General features: G+C 37.7%; 1 protein-coding gene, 1 long non-coding RNA gene and 1 pseudogene across 4 annotated transcripts in view; 1 reads left to right on the plus strand and 2 right to left on the minus strand.

The window, feature by feature from the left end:
- FNDC3A (fibronectin type III domain containing 3A) overlaps positions 1 to 17780 on the minus strand; it is a 233679-nt gene that overhangs the window by 69855 nt on the left and 146044 nt on the right. Inside the window, exon 1 of one of the 3 annotated variants that reach the window (XM_037799661.1) lies at positions 1366 to 1493. The exons of the other annotated variants lie outside the window; for them this stretch is intronic. Within the exon in view, the coding sequence (XP_037655589.1) occupies positions 1366 to 1372 (7 nt within the window). The 5' untranslated portion in view covers positions 1373 to 1493. Of the gene's footprint in view, positions 1 to 1365; positions 1494 to 17780 lie in introns of those variants that run through there. 3 annotated transcript variants of the gene reach the window in all.
- LOC119506664 lies at positions 1560 to 5970 on the plus strand. The gene is made up of 3 exons (XR_005211050.1): positions 1560 to 1607; positions 2027 to 2271; positions 5713 to 5970. It is a non-coding gene; the product is annotated as an uncharacterized LOC119506664 (long non-coding RNA).
- LOC119506662 lies at positions 12696 to 13758 on the minus strand (annotated as a pseudogene).

Raw genomic sequence — 17780 nt, forward strand, 5'->3', positions numbered from 1 at the left:
TTGTAAAACTACATAACTGCTTTGAGTTGCCTTTTTTCTAGAAATATCAACACATAAACACTATGCAGCTATAATTCGTATTCAACTATGACAGCCACTAAAATAGCTTATACTTTTGTGATACAAAGTTCCACTATTTGACTTCATTCTTCAGTTATACTTAAGTGTAATACTGAAAAACAGAAAACAAACCTAACCTAAAATAAACCAACAGTAAATATATTACTAGCTGTAATCCAGGAATAATGATTAACTCACTTTCCTACAAAGTAATGATTTCATACTTGGACATAAAATTTCACATGCTGAGGCAGAAATGGTACATTTAGATTTGTTAAAGACAATTCATTGGTACCATGTTTAATCTCTAAATTATTGGTGTGAAGTAACATTCAACACTAAAGACATAAAACCCCCAATGTATAAATATAGTAAATACAAGTATTGATATTTAGAACTAAAATGTTTACAGCACCCTTTCTGTTGCTGTTGCTGAGTCTAGGGAAGCGGAAACCCTCAAGTTTTGCATACTTAATGATGCGAATGTTTGATTACCTCCTTAGTTCCAACAATACTTCTTAATTTAGGAGGTACTCAAAGATTAACTATGAGCTCTAATAAATTCATATGCAGTGAGGGGGACTGTGTTCCAAGAAACAAGCTAAATCAGTTATAGACTATACCATTAAATGTACACTTGGCAGAAGAGTAGCTACATCTCCTTAATAATTTGCTCATCTGAGCACAATCTCTCCAAAATCATAAGGCTGTTGATTATTTTTGTGGCCATACTTCCTAATCCAAAACAACATCCTGCAGAAGAGAACACAATTCTATTCCCCAATTATCCAAAAGAGAAATTTAGAAGCCCCTCCGCACCTCAACTCCTTAAAAAGTGCCATCAATGACTTAAAGAATATATTTCATCTAGTATAAGTAAAAAAATTTCCCCTTTATTATCGTATATTCACATTTAAACTTTTTCTAAAAAACGAAACTATGAATTTGTCCAAGAGTTTAATTTCTTAAAATGCAACGGGCTGAAATATTACACATTCTTTCTAAGCAAGCTTTCACAATGGCTTCCAAAGACTCTGATGCCAATTTTCAGAATTTAGTTTAAAAAGAAAAGCCCAGTAAAATAAAGGTGCTGTAAATGAATACTATGTGCAATATAAAATCAGCCCAACTCCAGATAGAGTCTAATCTTTTTATAACTAAATGGCAACAATTTAAAATGTTTTTACAGCGATTATATTTGGCATCTATTTTAAAAAAACCTACACGGCACAATTTTAGATGAATACAATGCTTTCTATGCTTTAAAATAAAAGCAGAATGTTTGAAACAGTCAGTAAATCTTACCACTCATTTTGTTTTTAGAGCAGCAGCAGAGAACAGAAAATCCAACAAGGAAACAGCGAAGTACACGTTAACAGCTTTAATTGGAGAATGGTTCCGTGTTTTTTTTTTTTTTTTTTTGCAAGGCTGTAAGAGGAAAAGATCCTTTGACCGAGTCACGTGATGGGAATCACGTGACCTGCAGAGAAACGGGGAAAGGAAAGGAAAAAAAGGGAAACGTTCCTGTTTGCAGTGTTTCTGATACGGTAAATGTTTTCTACTGCCACTGCCTTGAATCTGACCTTCTTTATGAATCAATTTAAAAGCTTATCAAAATATACATTTAATTTAAAACGATTTTTGTTGTGTTCATGGTCCTCGGATAACACCCTAGGGACTATCTTCTCATTCATATTTTATTCATTTAGCCGTTTTAATTTTAAACGTTTGGGCTAAAAATAACATTTGTTAATTTAAAATACTGGGTTTGAAATATCAATATTTAACGTGATCCACTCTCCATACACAACCCTAAGGTATGCTCACAACATACAAAGAAACAGCACACATGCCTCATCAAGGTTTTCCTCAACCGGGCTGGCATTTGTCTCTCAAGCTAATAAAGGCTACTACTTTTATTGCTGGGTTTACTCCCTGTCTGTCCTCCGCCCCCCACCCCCTTCAGATTTAACCTGGACGCAGATGTACGGTGGATGGCATTCTCACCCATACCCATGAGATCTGGTTCAGGAGGCATAAAGGAAAAGGCAGGACAAGCAGGTGAATATGTACATCCAGACCTTCTTCCCAAGGCTCAGAGGTCTCAAGTAAAGACAAGGAAGGAGACCAAAGATGAATTTCAGTAACAAGATAAGGAAGGGAAGAAGAGTAAAACACCTTTTGGAGCTCTTTTCATTACTTGACTGCTATGTAAGTTCACAGAGAAGATTTATTAATAACTGACACAATATTTGGATAATGATAATGATTGTGATTTGTAACAAGTTTCACAATGGAAAGCAAATGGTTTGGTATCTCTAAAGATATTTAATAACTTTAATATTTACTAGCAAGGCAGTTTACTTTTGAGTCTCAGTTTCCTTCAATAAAAAGGGTCATATAATAAACCTCATAGCACTGTTGTGAGAATCAAATTAGATAAAGCACTGAGTACACTGGCAGCAACCAATAAATAATAGTTATTATAAGTTAATTATCAATGTTTTAAAAATTAATAGTTATATATTGCTTACTATGTGCCAGACACCATTCAGAATGCTTTATAGGTATTATGTCTCTTAATCCTCCAGATAACTCTGAAGTAGGCACCATTTATAGGTAAGGAAAATGAAGTAGAAAGCAGTTAACTAACTTGTCAAGTGCATACAGTGAGAGGCAAAATCAGGATTATATAAGGCTGTATTTAAAAACTATATATGTGTAGACCATGTTCAAGGGCTCTGCCTCCCAAATGGGTGGAAAAGAACTGGCAAAGGATACGCTGGAGCAGTAGGTCTCAATAAGATGCTAAAGGACCATTCTTACAGGTGGGATACAGTAAATGTTAATGTCTAAGTGCCTACCTAAAAGCAGGGCTGTCCTGAAGAACAAGACTTAAGAGCAAAGAGTTCTTCAGGTCTCAAAAGAATCTGCTGGTAAAATTATACTCAGCCACCCTGTAAATCCAACCATGCCTTTGGTCTTCAACCTCTAAACAAAAAGGCCCAGAAGCCTCCTTCCTCATTTCTGCTCATATCTTTGTACTGTCATGTTTCCATTTCCCAACTTTCTTTAAATGAAGCCCTCCCTCCCAGTCCTTTCCATTTTGCTTACTAGAACTGTTTTTTCCATTAAATAAATCCCTCTGTATCCTCATTCTTTTCACAGAACACATGTTTTTGTGCTTTCTTTAAATGAAACCTGGCCCTCCCCTGGGACACTTTTCCAGCAGCCCCTATGAACCGAGACTGCCCATTCTCTCCCGAGACAATAATGTAGTCTCCAAACACCCAAAAGCTGCTTCCCATTAGAATTATTATATTCCTGTTTCATGCTGAAAGTTTCTTTTCCTGTCCTGCTATACAAGTATACTATCATCCTCTACCCTTTCTCACTTCTGTCACCTTCAGTCCTAATTTATTAAGAATTTTGATGCAGTATTCACCGTTTTTTCTCCCACCCAACTCTTGCCCAATCAGCATAATGACTTCAAGGTCCAATACCTAAACCCAAATTTTCTCAAACTCTTCTGTTGCATTCTATTTTTAGCAACCCATGTTCACAGACACATCCTGGAAACTGTCACTTAGAAATTCAATATCTCATCTTTTGAAATCTTAAAACTTTCATGTTTCAGTGTCTGGCTGCCATCTCTCTCATTTCTCCAACTGTCTTTCTTCTACTAGATTTGCTTTTTGTTATAATAATCACCTTTTTCTCTGGATCCAACTCTGTCATCATAGCCTCACTTCCTTACCTATCATGCCTTCCTTTTACCTCTCCTGTCCTGAAAACCCCCAACTTCACCCAATCCAGATAATTACCTTCTCTTCTCTTAGGCCTGAAATGTAGAAATCAATGGTACTCTGGTTATCCTTATAAATTAGTATCTCCACCCTTAACTTAGCCCTCCACATTGCTCAGGAATCCTTTTGGGTATCTTTTCCTTGTCAATCCTGTTTTTTACAGTGATGATTAGAGACTCTTGCCATTCTTTAAAGGTCCTACCCAACCTGACCTCAGCCACATCTTTTAGCATGAAATTGAACTCTTTCAGCGTCATTTACAAACTTACCTCACCTTGCGTTCACATTCAGAAAAAGCAGTTTTCTTCCACCAGATCAGGACTTTCTGGCTCCTCTGACCTCACTCATGGTGCTCTGGCTACACTGGTGCTCTTGCTGTGTCTTAAACATGCCCAGCATGCTCCTACCTTAGGGCTTTTGCACTAGTTGCTCCTTCTGTGTGGAATGCTCTTCCTCCAGATATCCACATGGCTTGCTCCCACACTTTGTTCAAGTCTTTGTTCAAATGTCACTACACTGAAGCCTTAATTGATCACTGTATTTAGAAATGCAGTTCTCAGTCTCTCCTCCTCATCAGTCTACCTTAGTACAATCCTTTTTAACCTGCTCAGTTTTCTTTTTGTTAAAGCATTTATCACTTTCAAATACATAATATGATTTACTTATTTACCATGGTATTATTTTCCTCCCCCAATGTGAATTCTACAAGGTCAGGGATATTTGTTCATTTTTGTTTATTAATATATCCTAAGTACCTAGAACAGTATCAGGACATTTCAGATAGTCAATGTGTGTTTACTGAGTGAGTGGTAAGAGAATGAATAGATCCCAAAAGTCAGTGTGGTCTATTGAATAATTACGTACTCCATGTTCTTAATCCACATTCCTGTGGGTGTGAACCTATTGTAAACCCACTGTTTGTGGTCCAACTAAATGACAGTGAGTCTTAATCCATATTACTGGAGGCCTTACAAAGAGAAGAAACCGGATGCCAGATGTTGGACTAGGCCACAGGGAGAAATCAGAAATCAATGGAAACCAGAAAAGCAGGGCAAAAAAAGAAGACACCGGCATGTTGACAGAGATACAAGGCAAGGAACCCAAGAATTGCCAGCAGTCAGTACTACAAAGCTAGAGACTCAGGAAGAAAGCAAACCCTGCTAAAATCTTGATTTTGGATGACTTCTAGCCTCAACACTGTAAACCCATAAATTCCTGTTGTTAAGCCAAAACCTATTTGTGCCATCTGTGGTAGCAGCTCTGGCAAATGAAGAAAATTAGTGACACAATAAACAAATTATAATACAGTTTCACAAAGGAATAAATGAGGTGAGGTAACCAAAGCTATATGAAACCATATGGATGAATTTTAGAAATTTATTACATAAAAATCAAGTACAGAAGTCTTTATAGTATATAATGTTTAAAGATACATTTGTGATTTTTTAAAAAAGCTTTTTATAAAAGAAAGATAACAATAAATTCAAAATTTAGCATAGCAGAGATGTGAGTGGCAAAGAAAAAGAAACTGGCTAGGAAAGGAGCAGACAGATGGATGCAGCAGTGTGGTTTGGTCTATATTTTGATTTGAGAGTAGTCACTTTAATATGTTTTAATGACCTGTGATTTTCCTTTGTATGTATCAAATTCTGCAAAATAAAATTTATATTAAAATTATAAAAGTGAATGGAAGGTCAGAAAGTAAGACTCTGAATGTTAATTTACTGTGAGAAACCTAGCTGAAAGAAGAGTAGTAGCAAATGGTATCACAAGGCAGAGGAGTGTGTTATGTTTGTGGGGAGATGGGTAGTGTATGTGGTTATACCACGTGTGTGTTTTTTTTCAGAAGGAACAGTTCAGAGAGGTTGAGCAGAGGGAGAGGTTGAAAATGGACATGAAGGAAATGACCAATAGAGCAAAGTCCCAGGGAAGGAGGAAGCTGCCATCATCTAAGAGGAGGAATGCTGTGAATGGAGCAGACTTTGGGAAGATGAAGTATTCAGATATGGGTATGTTTCATTTGAACGGTCCACCAAGAATCTAAATGGAGATTTCATATAGTCAGTTGATTTCACAATTCTGGAATTCATGTTTTTCATCCATTTTTCCATTGGGTTGTCTTTTTTTTACAGATTAGTAAAAGTTCTTTGTATATTCTGGATACTAATTCCTTAAGGTTAAATGTGTGCAAATATCTTCTTCCCAGTTTGTGATTTGTCTTTTAATATATTTTATCATGTTTTATGCTGTATAGAAGTTCCTAACTGTAATAGAGTCAAACTTACCAATCTTTTGATAGTTAGCATTTTGCCTGTGTGTGTGTGTATACATATATATACACACATATATATCTTAATAAATCTGTCTGTATTCCACAGTTACAATCTCCTTTATTATTATTTTTAAGTTTATCCTTTTACATTTAAGTCTTTGAGACTTTACAAATTAATTTTTGGGTAAGGTACAAAGAAAGGATCTGATTTCATTTTAATCTAAATAATAACCAATTGTCTCAGCAATTATTTCCTGTTCCTCCACCCCCTAGGATACTTACTTCTTGTGGGCACAGCAGTGCAATTTTAAATTGTTTTATGGAGGGTCTTGTTTTATAGGAGGAAGGTTCCCCAGAGCATTCAGTTTACCAAATGGCTGGAAATGGAAGTCTTCAAAATCACGTCAACTCCATTCAATCGGGCTTTTGTCCAGTCTACTCTACTGAGACTGCTCTGACAAAGGTCAGTAAGATCACTCTTATCTGCCAAATCCTAACTAATATTCTCGACAACTTTCTAATTATCCTTCCTTGGCTTCTGCAATACTAGTCGCTTCTGGTTACCCTTCTACCCCTGATCATACCTTTTCAGTATTCTTCATGGCTTCTTATCTTCTGTCTTTCTTTAAATGCTGGTTTTCCTGGAGTTTTGCTCTTTGGACCTCCTCTCTTGCTCTAGCGAGCTCCCAAGATGATCTTATTTACTCTCAGGAAAGCTCAAAATTATGGCTCATCTAGAACATTCTCCTGAACTCCAGACCTTTAATACTCAATCCACATGAAACTGAATTATTTTTCCTTCAGTATTCACTCTACCTCCTGAATTCCCATGATTCTGTCCTGGTTCCATCAACACAGAAACTTCAGAGTCACCCTAGACTCTATTTTCTTCCTCATCTCCCATATCAGCCAGTTAGCAGTCTGGTCAGTTTTATCTCCCAAATATCTCTCAAATCCATATTTTCTTCTTTTCCATTGATGTTGTCTTAGTAGTACTGCTCTCCTTCTAGAACTATTCCAATATCCTCCTAATTGCTCCAGTTGTTCCTGGTCCCCAGCAATCAATACATTTTTCACACTAATGCTAAAATGACTAAAAAACAAATCTCATTGTTTTATCCCCTCTTAAAACCCATAAATAATTCTTTATTACTTATGAGATAAAGTCCAAGTTTGTTAACATGGCTTACTATGCTTTCCATGAATCTGGTTCCTATCAGCTTCTCCAGTCTTAGCTCTGGTGGTATACCACATCCTCTCCCCTATTTTGCCCCTCATTCCTGCATAATAAAATATTTGTAGTTCTTTGAACATGAAAGTTCCCTCTAACTGGAATTCCCTTCCTCAGTGCCTATCTACCTGGCAAGCAATTACGCATTTCTTAAGCCATATCTTCCACTTCTCTTTGAAGCCTTTTCTAACCTCTTCAGGTTCAACTGGCCACTCCCTTCTTCATTCCTTTTACAATTTTTAATAATAGCACTTATGCTTCCTTACACCTTGTTTATATATAGGGTGGCTGCATTTTATGTAAATTTGTATTTTGCAAATTTGGAATACTGCTATGTAAACATAGTAATAAAATTTTATTGTATGCTAATAATTTTGATTAATACAAATCCCCCCAAAAGAAACAACTAAAAAACCATATCATTTCAAAGCTGACAAGCCAAATAAATTAAAAAATAAATATATGATGTTACCACTGGGTGGTGCCACTTAAGCAGATAAAAACACTGGCCTACCCTTTTCAATACTGTGTGAATTACAACTACTCCCCACTTGTATCAAAATATGTTCAAATGAATTTTGGTTATTATTGTGTTGCTATTTTATCGTAATGTGTATATATATATTTATACCCTAAACAACCACAGCAACATAATGTAGTGGTTAAAACTAGCATGGTCTTCAGAGCCAGATCATCTAAGTGTAATCATGGGTTTCTAGCTGTTTTAGTTTCCTGGCTGCTAAAACAAATACCATGTAATGGGTTGGCTTAAACACATAGAATTTATTGGCTCATGGTTTTGAAGTTTGGAGAAATATAAAATCAAGGTGTCATCAGAGTGATGCTTTCTTCCAGGAGATGCGGTGTTCTGGGGCTGGCTGCCGGCAATCCTTGGTCACTGGTTTTTCTATCACGTGGCAATGCTCATGGTGACCCTCTTCTAGCTTCTCTGAGTTCCACTGGCTTCTCGCTTCTTCCCATGGCTTTCTTTCTCTGTGTTTAAATTTCATTCTGCTTATAAAGGACTACAGTAATAGGATTAAGACCCATCTGAATTCAGTTGGGCCGCACTTTAAAGTAACCTTATCAAAAGGTCCTATTTACAGTGAGTTAGTTCACAGCCACAGGAATAGATTAAGATTAAAAACATGTTTTTCTGGGGTACATAGTTCTAACCACCGCTATGTGGTGGTCACTAGCTATGTGACCTTACATGTTATTTAACCGCTCTGTATCTTAACTAACTTAAAAAATGGAGATGACAGTTATTCTATTTTACAGGCTTTATATTAAGCAGATTGAGTTAATATTTGTAAAGCACTTAAAACAAAGCCTATTACACAATAAGTGCTTATAACGATGTCGTCCAAGTATAATGTTTGTGGTTGCATTGACAAGCCTACCTAAAATCAATGGTTCAGGAATGTCAGTTAACATGCTAAATTTTAGAAGGAATGTGGACCCTTACCCCTCAGCATGTACAAAAATTAATTCACAATGGATCAAAAACCTAAATATAAGTGCTAGTATTATAAAACTCTTAAAAGAAAACATAGGGATTATCTTCAGGACCTTATAACAGGCAAAAGATTTTTAGATTTTAAATCCAAAGCAAGCAACAAAAGAAAAAATACATAAAATAAACTTCATCAAAATTAAAAACTTTTGTGCATCAAAGGACATTACCAATAAATTGATTGAAAAGGCAACATATAGAATGAGAGAAAAAATTTGAAAACCATTTATCTGATAAAGGTGTAATATTCAGAATATATAAAGAACTTCTACGACATAACAACAAAGGACAAACAACCCGATTTAAAAATAGGCCAAGAATTTGAATAGACATTTCTTTGAAGAAGATAGTCAAATGGCCAGTAATTATATGAAAACATGCTTATTATTAGCCATCAGAGAAATGCCAATTAAAGCTATAATGATACACCACTTCACACTCACTAGGATGGCAACTATTAAAAACTGAAAAGAGCAAGTGTTAATGAGGACGTGGAGCAACAGGAATCCTCATACATTGTTAGTGGGAATGTGAAATGGTGCAGCCAGTGTGGAAAACAGTTGGGTGGTTCCTCAGTTAAACAAAGAATTACCACATAACTTCACAATTCTACTGCTAGGTATCTACCCAAAAGAACTGAAAGCAGAAACTCGGACAGATATTTATACACCAGTGTTCATTGAAGCATTATTCACAATAGCTTTAAAAGGTGGAAGTAACCCAAGTGTCCACTGACAGAAGAATGGATAAACAAAATGTGGTATATCCATACTATAGAAAATTATTCAGCTGTCAAAAGAAGTGAAGTGCTGGTATATGTGATAACATGGAAGAACCTTGAAGACATCCAGTTGAGTGAAATAAGCCAGACACAAAAGGACAAATATTATATGATTTCCCTTACACGAACTACTTAGAATAAGCAAATCCATACAGAAAGCACAATAGTGGTTACTAGGCATGGGGATAAGGTAGGGAATGGGGAATTATTGCTAACTTGGTACGAGTTTTGCTTTGGAATGAAAATAGTTTGGAAATAGATAGTGGTGAAAATTACACAGTATTGTCAATTACCTAATGTCAAAGAATTGCTCATAATTTTTTTGTTTGTATATTTTACCACAATCAAAAATAAATAAGTTATTTAAAACATGTTTTGAAGACATTCAAACAACAGCTATGTGGTATACTATGCCAGTGATTTAAGAGAGCACCTCTACAAAATATTTGAGACAATGTTGTGAAAATAAAAAGCAGGTAAATTTTTAAGCTTGCTAAATTTGTCATATGATTTGGCATGAATTGGAGAATGAAATATATGCTCATCACAGCATAATGCATCCCTTTAATTGTGGTTTAAGAGGCAGTATCATTCAGCTCCACAAAAAGTGGTTTCAAGTCATCAAAGACATAAATTAAAAGGAGGAGGATGCAAAATGCATCCCTCTTCTATTCCTCTAGAAATGTTTATATGATTCCTCAAAGACTGGTTCTGGCCATGGCAGGGACTCTGGCATTTGTGGCAGTATTAAGGGTTAGGTTCTGAGTAAGCATCTTAATAGCATGTGCTAAGGCTCATGCAGCTCAGACCATAACTGATGCAAGTCCACAGCATCGGGTGATCACAGAAAGGTCAATAAAATCTGCAACTATCTTACATTATTATTATTTTTTTATGAATCATTTTATTCTCCTGAGATATTATGCATGATCCATGATAAAACATACAGGTAATACAAAGTCTAAAGGTTTGCCATGTCATATTTATGAAATAAACATGAAAAGGAAACTACATGACCACATTGTGGGGAGAAATCATGGTTTCATTTATTTTCATAAGAGACAGGTTATGAGTGCATGACGTAAAAGCTTAAAAATCACCAACAAATTGTGCTAAGGATATTGCAAGAGATTATGCAGGGAGAAATCTGTACAAATTCATCTTCTTACTCAGTATCAGTTGAAAGGAGGAAAAAAAAACCAGTATTATTTCTTTAAATAGTCTTGCTTATATTCAGACAAAATACATTTGAAAAATTGAACAAGTAGACATTTGGCCCTTCTTATGATCAAATAACAATGCCAATGAAGGAGATTCAAAAGAAAAAACTGAGATGAAAAAAATCCAAATAAAGGCCAACACTGCTATTAAGATTTTTCTTTCAATATGCCATGTGATATATTTGACTATATTTTCTGAAATACTACTTTTCCAGCTGCATCTTCCCAATCCAGAAGATTTTGCTGGTTTTTCCAATGCAATAAAAGGTACCAGATATGGTTCTGTCCACCTTCTCTTTTTTAAAGAAATATAATACTAACAACTTCAATGGTCATACATTAGTATCTAATAAAGAAAAACATTTACAAATACCAGAAACCCAGTTTTGAAACATTTGCATTAATTTTGAACTGAATGAGCATTTTGTGAGTTTTAAAGAAGGCAGCAGTTTGAACTCATGACTGATATGAAACACATTTCTGCTTCAGGAAGGGGAAGGTGGGGAGTGAATGCTTCATTTCTCCATTGGCCCCAAAAGTGCTCAGTTCACAAAGTGATACTTCAGAAGCAAACATGCAATGGTTGTTTTAAAATTTTTACTGCAATATAACAATGAAGTAAACAGTAATTAGAGACCTAGCAATTTTTTCCTCCAAAAAAAAAAAAAGAAACAGAAAAAAAAAATGTAAACAGGAAAAAACTCAGGGTCTCATCACATTCAATGATCAAGAATTTTAAAATAGCAGTAATTATTTTCATTTTAAGAAAAGGTACCCCTTCTTCCCCACCCTCATACTCCAAGTATTTAACATGAAAAGAATGGGCTTCCCTACACATGAATTTTATACTTACTTGAAGCAGCAACAATAACCATCAATAATGTGGCATTTCTGTTTCCAGTTATTCCAAAAATTTTCCCAATTTCCCAAAGCCATTATCCAGTGCTGCCAAGAAATAGAGGCTGTAGATTCTGTGTAGCAGATTCTTTCTGAAACCAGTTGTGCTGGTTTGGATGTATTGTGTCCCCCAAAACGCCATGTTCTTTGATGCAATCTTGTGGGGGCAGACATAATAGTGTTGATTAGGTTGGAACCTATTGATTGAGTGTTTCCATGGAGACGTGACTCAGTCAACTGTGGGCAAGACCTTTGACTGGATAATTTCCATGGAGGTGTTACCCCACCCATTCAGGGTGGGTCTTAATTAAATCACTGAAGCCATATAAAAGAGCTGACAAACAGAAGGAACTCAGAGCAGCCTAAAGAGACATTTTGAAGATGGCATCAAAAATGACACATTTTGGAGAACACCGTTGAAATGCAACCTGGGAGAAAGCAGATGCCAGCCACGAGCCTTCCCAGCTAACAGTGAAGGTACCCTATTGTTAATGCCTTACCTTGGACGTTCTTATGGCCTTAGGACTATAACTTCATAAATAAATAAACCCCCTTTATAAAAGCCAATCCATTTCTGGTGTTTTGCAAAATGGCAGCATTAGCAAACCAGAACACCAATGTTAAGCCAAAGAAATATAAAGCAGGGCATTACACTACATTTCTGGAACTAGTACAATAAAAAGAATGAAATCTAGGAAAAGTTACTTACGATTTTATAGAGATGAAATAAAGACCTGCAAAAGATGATTTTTGGTTGTATATTTTACACAGTGTGGATCTACAGCATCTGCTAATCAACAGACATGCACTGTATTTATCCCTGTCCTATGTCCTAGATTCCTCCCTCCCTACCCCTAACAATCTACTACCTTATACCAAGTATTATGGATATAAGCCCAAATCATCCCAGACAATCCAGTGAACAAAGTTAGTGTAATGCACTGGTATAAAGTGTGAGATAAAAAGTCCTTTTCAATCTTCATCAAAGTGCTGCTGTAGAAGAAAATTAGCAGCCGAATTCTCATTCTTCTCACAACAAATTGCTTGTATCACAAATCCTTCAGGAAACCCTAAAGCCTTTAATCATTCTATAGCTTCTTTTTCCTGAGGGGTCACTTGAATGTATGTCCACTTCCAGCTTCTGCAACTCCTCCACTGCTACCTCCACCCCCTATTCTCCTTGACCACCAGCTTCTTGAACTGGCTCATTTAATATCTGAATAAAATGCTCCTGGTGTTGACTAATCTGCTGAAGTTACTGAGGATTCTCTTGATCTGTCTGTTGTACAATGCTGGAAGCAGGGAAGGATTCTGTTGAATGATTTGTTTCATCTGTTGGAACTGTGGCTGATTTTGCAAAAATTCAAGTGGATGTCCTCCAAAACTTGTTGCTGTACTTGTTGCGGTTGTAGTTGCTGCTGTTGCAGTCACTGCCGAAGACTGAGAAGCCACAGTACTAGCTGCTTGAGGGCATCTACTACAGCCTGACTTTTTCTATCTCTAGGGATTCCCATCAAAAGGTATTCCACTGCTCTATCAGGGTTGTTGAAACTGGCTCTCAGGGCTGCAATTACTTGCTCTCATTCATAGCCCATTGACATGATCTCAGTTACCATAGTCTCCTAAGACTGACCTGTCACAAGTGTACTTGTTGCATCTTCCAAAAGGTTTGACTAAGAATCTCCTGATGTGCTGTCAATTGATGTTTGCCTAGTAGCCACTGGTGTCTCTGCAGGTTTTTCTGCAGGTTTCTCTTCTTCAGTAGCAGGTGCAGGCTCAGAAGATGCTGTCGTTAATGCTGGAGTGATGGATATAGGTGTGGAACTAGGAGCCAAAGCTGGGCAGGGGCTGGGGCCTGAGCCACAGCTGCTGCTGTGGAGGAATTAACTGCAACAGTGGTGACAGAATATGATTGCTGAGTTGTAGCAGATGTTGTCACTGCTTTCAGCTAAGTTACCATAACCATCACAAAGTTTTTCTCATATTATTACATTCTTTGAGAGCAGTATCATCATTAAAGATTTTGCCCGCATAAATTAATTACTGGCCTGCTACTGGAAAGGCATCTTTCCCCTCCTCATATTCAATCTTTTCTTTCAGTGCCTTCACCTCTGATAACTGCAGGATACTGAATCTGATACTTCTTTTTTTATGGGTCACCATCTCCGGTTACCACCTCCTAGACCTTAGTGCCTAACCAGGTCCACAGTGGGTGGTGGTGATGCTCAGATTTCCCTCCGTGACCCATGCACCCACCCCAAAAAGCCCAGCTTAGCTCTGGAGGCTGCCTGGCCTCCCTTGCCCTCCCAACCCTGGGCCCCACTACCACCAGCTCCTAGGCCCAGGCCTCCAGTGCCCCATGGAGGCTTGCTCCACGCCATTTGCTACCCAGCCCTCAACGACTGGCCACCACTTCCCCATCCTCCCACCACAAAGCCCGGTTCAGCTCCAAAGGATCCGGTCCACTGCCGCTGACCCCTACAGGAGCCTGCAGGCCATATCTCGTGCCCTCCTGGGTGCGCCGAGGCCCTCCGCAATCCCTCTTATACATTCTTAACAGTCTCTCCCATGATGATAAAATATAACTGCCATCAAGAGAACAGCTGCCCCTAAAGCACTCTCTCTCCTCTATTAAAAAAACTGTCCTAAGAAACTGAGCAATTAAGGGATTTATTAATTTTTGGAGTAGGTTGCCTTAAAAAATCAGTTCTCAAAAAGTTAAACACAGAATTACCAGCAAACAAGTACATGTACATGCATATTCACGACAACATTATTCACAATAGCTGATATGTGGGAACAGCCCAAATGTCCATCAATGATCAATGGATAAACAAATTGTGGTATATCCACATGATGGAATGAAATTCAACCATAATAAGGAATGAATTTCTGTTAAATGCTACAAGGTAGATGAACCTCAAAAATACAGTAAGTGAAAGAAACCAGACACAAAAGACACATATTCACTTAAATGAAATATCCAGAATAGGCAAATCTATAGAGAAAGAAGATTAGTGGTTGCCAGGAGCTGGGGAGGGTGGCAACAGGGAGTGACTGTTTAATGGGTACAAGATTTCTTTTGGGTGATAAAAATTTCTGGAAATAGATAGTGGTGATGGTCACAAAACATTGTGAACGTACTAAATGCCATGGAATTATTTACTTTAAAATGGCTAATTTTATATTATATGGATTTCATCTCAATAAATTATTTTTTAAAAATGAAATGAAAGTTTTCTTCTGGATCAGTCAGGATACATCCATATAACTGATAAATGGATAAATTCATAAGCATTAAAGTCATTTACATCAACAAACTACTCTTCAGCATCCAAATGTGCTAAGCCCAAGGAGGCTTTAACTCAAACAAGGAAAGGTTATCAGGATATAATTAGAAAGTAGCCTGGGACTTTCAAAGTTTGAGAAGTGAACTAAATAAATTTGGGTCATGGTGTTCCAGAACCTGTCTTTATTAGCAATCTAATGGACCACATAGGGATATGTTAACTTGAGTTTTATTAAGACAGTGAGACATTTTTAACAGGCTTTAAATTTGATAAAATTCAGTATGTTTTCTACTGATTATCCTTTTTCCCCCTCCCACTATGTATTACAAAATTCCACTTACATTAGGATTCCATCTCTTTCTCTCTTCCACTGACAATCTTAGCAAATATCTGAGCAGGAAGGCAAGTCTAACATTTACTAGAACAAAGTATGTACAGAATAGATTTGAGCCTATTTACAACTCACAGAGGAGGGTAAGAGAGAAATGCTTCCATCCTTGGGGCATTGGAGATAGTTTTTAAAAACTTTCATTTAATGAATTTATTGTCTAGCCCCTTATGAAAAAAAATACATTTTTAAAAGTCTGGAATACAGATATTTATAAGGAGAAACATTTGAGATAATAATCATCAAAAATCCTACCGCTCAAAGATAAATTACTGTTAACATTTTGGTCAATAGCATCCCTAACACCTTGTTTTGTGTGGGTGTCTGTGCGTGCATGCAGATGAGGGCACATGTGTACAAAATTTTTCAAAATAGGGATTATACTATCATACATGATGTTACTCAATATTTCATAAACATTTTCCTACATCAGGAAATATAAAAACAAATCCTCATTTTTAAAAGCTGTATAACATTCCACCATATGACTGGAAAAGAATTTATTTACTCTCCTACTGAAGGACATTTGAGTTATTTCCAATCTTTTAAAAACTGTTTATCTGTAATAAATATTCTATATACCTTTGCACACTTGTGCGATGATCTCATTAGGGTGAATTCTTACATGTGTTCTGGGCATGTACATGTAAAATTCCACTTCATATTGCAAAACTGACCTCTAGAAACAATCAAATATAAATTTCTATCAAGATTGCATGAAAGAGGGGCAGAGCAAGATGGTGGAGTGGTAAGGTGTGAAATCTAGCTACTCCTCTAAGGGCAGCTGGTAAATACCCAGGAGCTGTGTGGAGCAGCTGCTTCAGGGACGTCTGTGACCAGATATACATTGTACACCAGTTTGGAATGGGTAATATCACAGCAAAGAACTATAAGTCTCCCCAGCCAGGCGGCTGACAGCCCTCTGCCACAGGCAGTGGACTGTCTCAGAGCTGGTCCCCTGAGAAAAAAAGATACAATCTGTGCTGGGAACAAGGAGGGGGATTCAACCAGGCCCCAAGCGCAGAATTAATGAACAAATCTGGACTCCTGAATAAAAGCTCTGAGCACAGATAAACCAAGAGCAGGCATTAAAGGAAATGGGAAGACTTGGCCTGGCAGAGAGGAGGCGGGGCTAACAACAACAACAACAACACTTTAGGAATTGGATGTGTTCAGAATACTGGGAAAGGCCTGGGCTCCAAGAAAAATAGGCACAGAAAAACGGGCACCAACTCCGGTGCTTGTTTGCAATCCTGGGGAGCTGGAGTCCAGTTCTGAAGAGGTTTTTTTTTTTTTTCTTTTCTTTCTCTCTGACTCTTTGTTTTCTTATTTTCCAACAGCCCATCAGAAGGATGTCATCAACATGCAACGTAAACAGTAAACAGTTACTGAAAACTTCTCTCCAGAGATTCAACGAGAAAAAGGACAATTCTGAATTGTCTGAAACTCTGGAGGAGGATATAGACTGGAAAAAGACCCTGCAAATGACAAACTGAAGAAAGAGAAGAAATATCTGGTAGGAATCTTCCGTTCCAGACCAGCCGGTTCTCTTCCCTCCCCCTCACTCAGTCTCAGAGGCACAGAACCAGCAGACAAGACCCTTCCAACCAGGGGCACAGATTTTTTAAATCTCTCACAGCAGTGAAAAATATGCTCACTGTTTGAAGACCCAGTGGACAGGAGAGTGCATTTCAAGGTCCAGATCAGTGAGGGACAAAGAGACTGAGAAAATATGGACAGAGACTGTTTCCAGCCCTGGGTCTGAAAACACTTCCCCTACCCTTGAGGGAAGCAGCAGCCAGTAGCCATTTCCTTGCCTTGGAGACAGCTGGAGTACTGGGTCAGCGGAGGAATATCTTGCCACAAGTGTAGCCCCACATCAGGCCAGATTTTGGCCGGCAAAGTGAGGGCACAGAAATCCCCCAGATTCAGCCTGGCTGGGACATATAAACCCCACACTCAAAGGCAAAGCAGACCCTGAGGACAATTAAGTTACCAAACAGCACCATCTGCTGGGCAGTCCGGAAAGTGCAAGGGAATTAAAATACTGTTTAACAGATGCCTCAGACCCTTTCTTAGGAGCACAGGAGCTAGTATATATGCCCTGTACAGAAACTTGGCCATGTTTGGGCTGAGAAATAGGGAGGACCCAACATTAACAACAGGGTTCTAAACAAACCCAGGTATTGCTAGCCGGTGCAAAATTGACCACCACTGGAAGCCAGCAGATTTGTATTAGCACACACAGTGAACTTCCTGGGGTGCCCAGTGCCTACCTCCCATCCCTGTGACAGGACACAGTTGACGCCTGATTTTGGG

Source organism: Choloepus didactylus, chromosome 12 (assembly GCF_015220235.1).
Source record: "Choloepus didactylus isolate mChoDid1 chromosome 12, mChoDid1.pri, whole genome shotgun sequence".
Taxonomy (NCBI): Eukaryota; Metazoa; Chordata; class Mammalia; order Pilosa; family Megalonychidae; genus Choloepus; species Choloepus didactylus.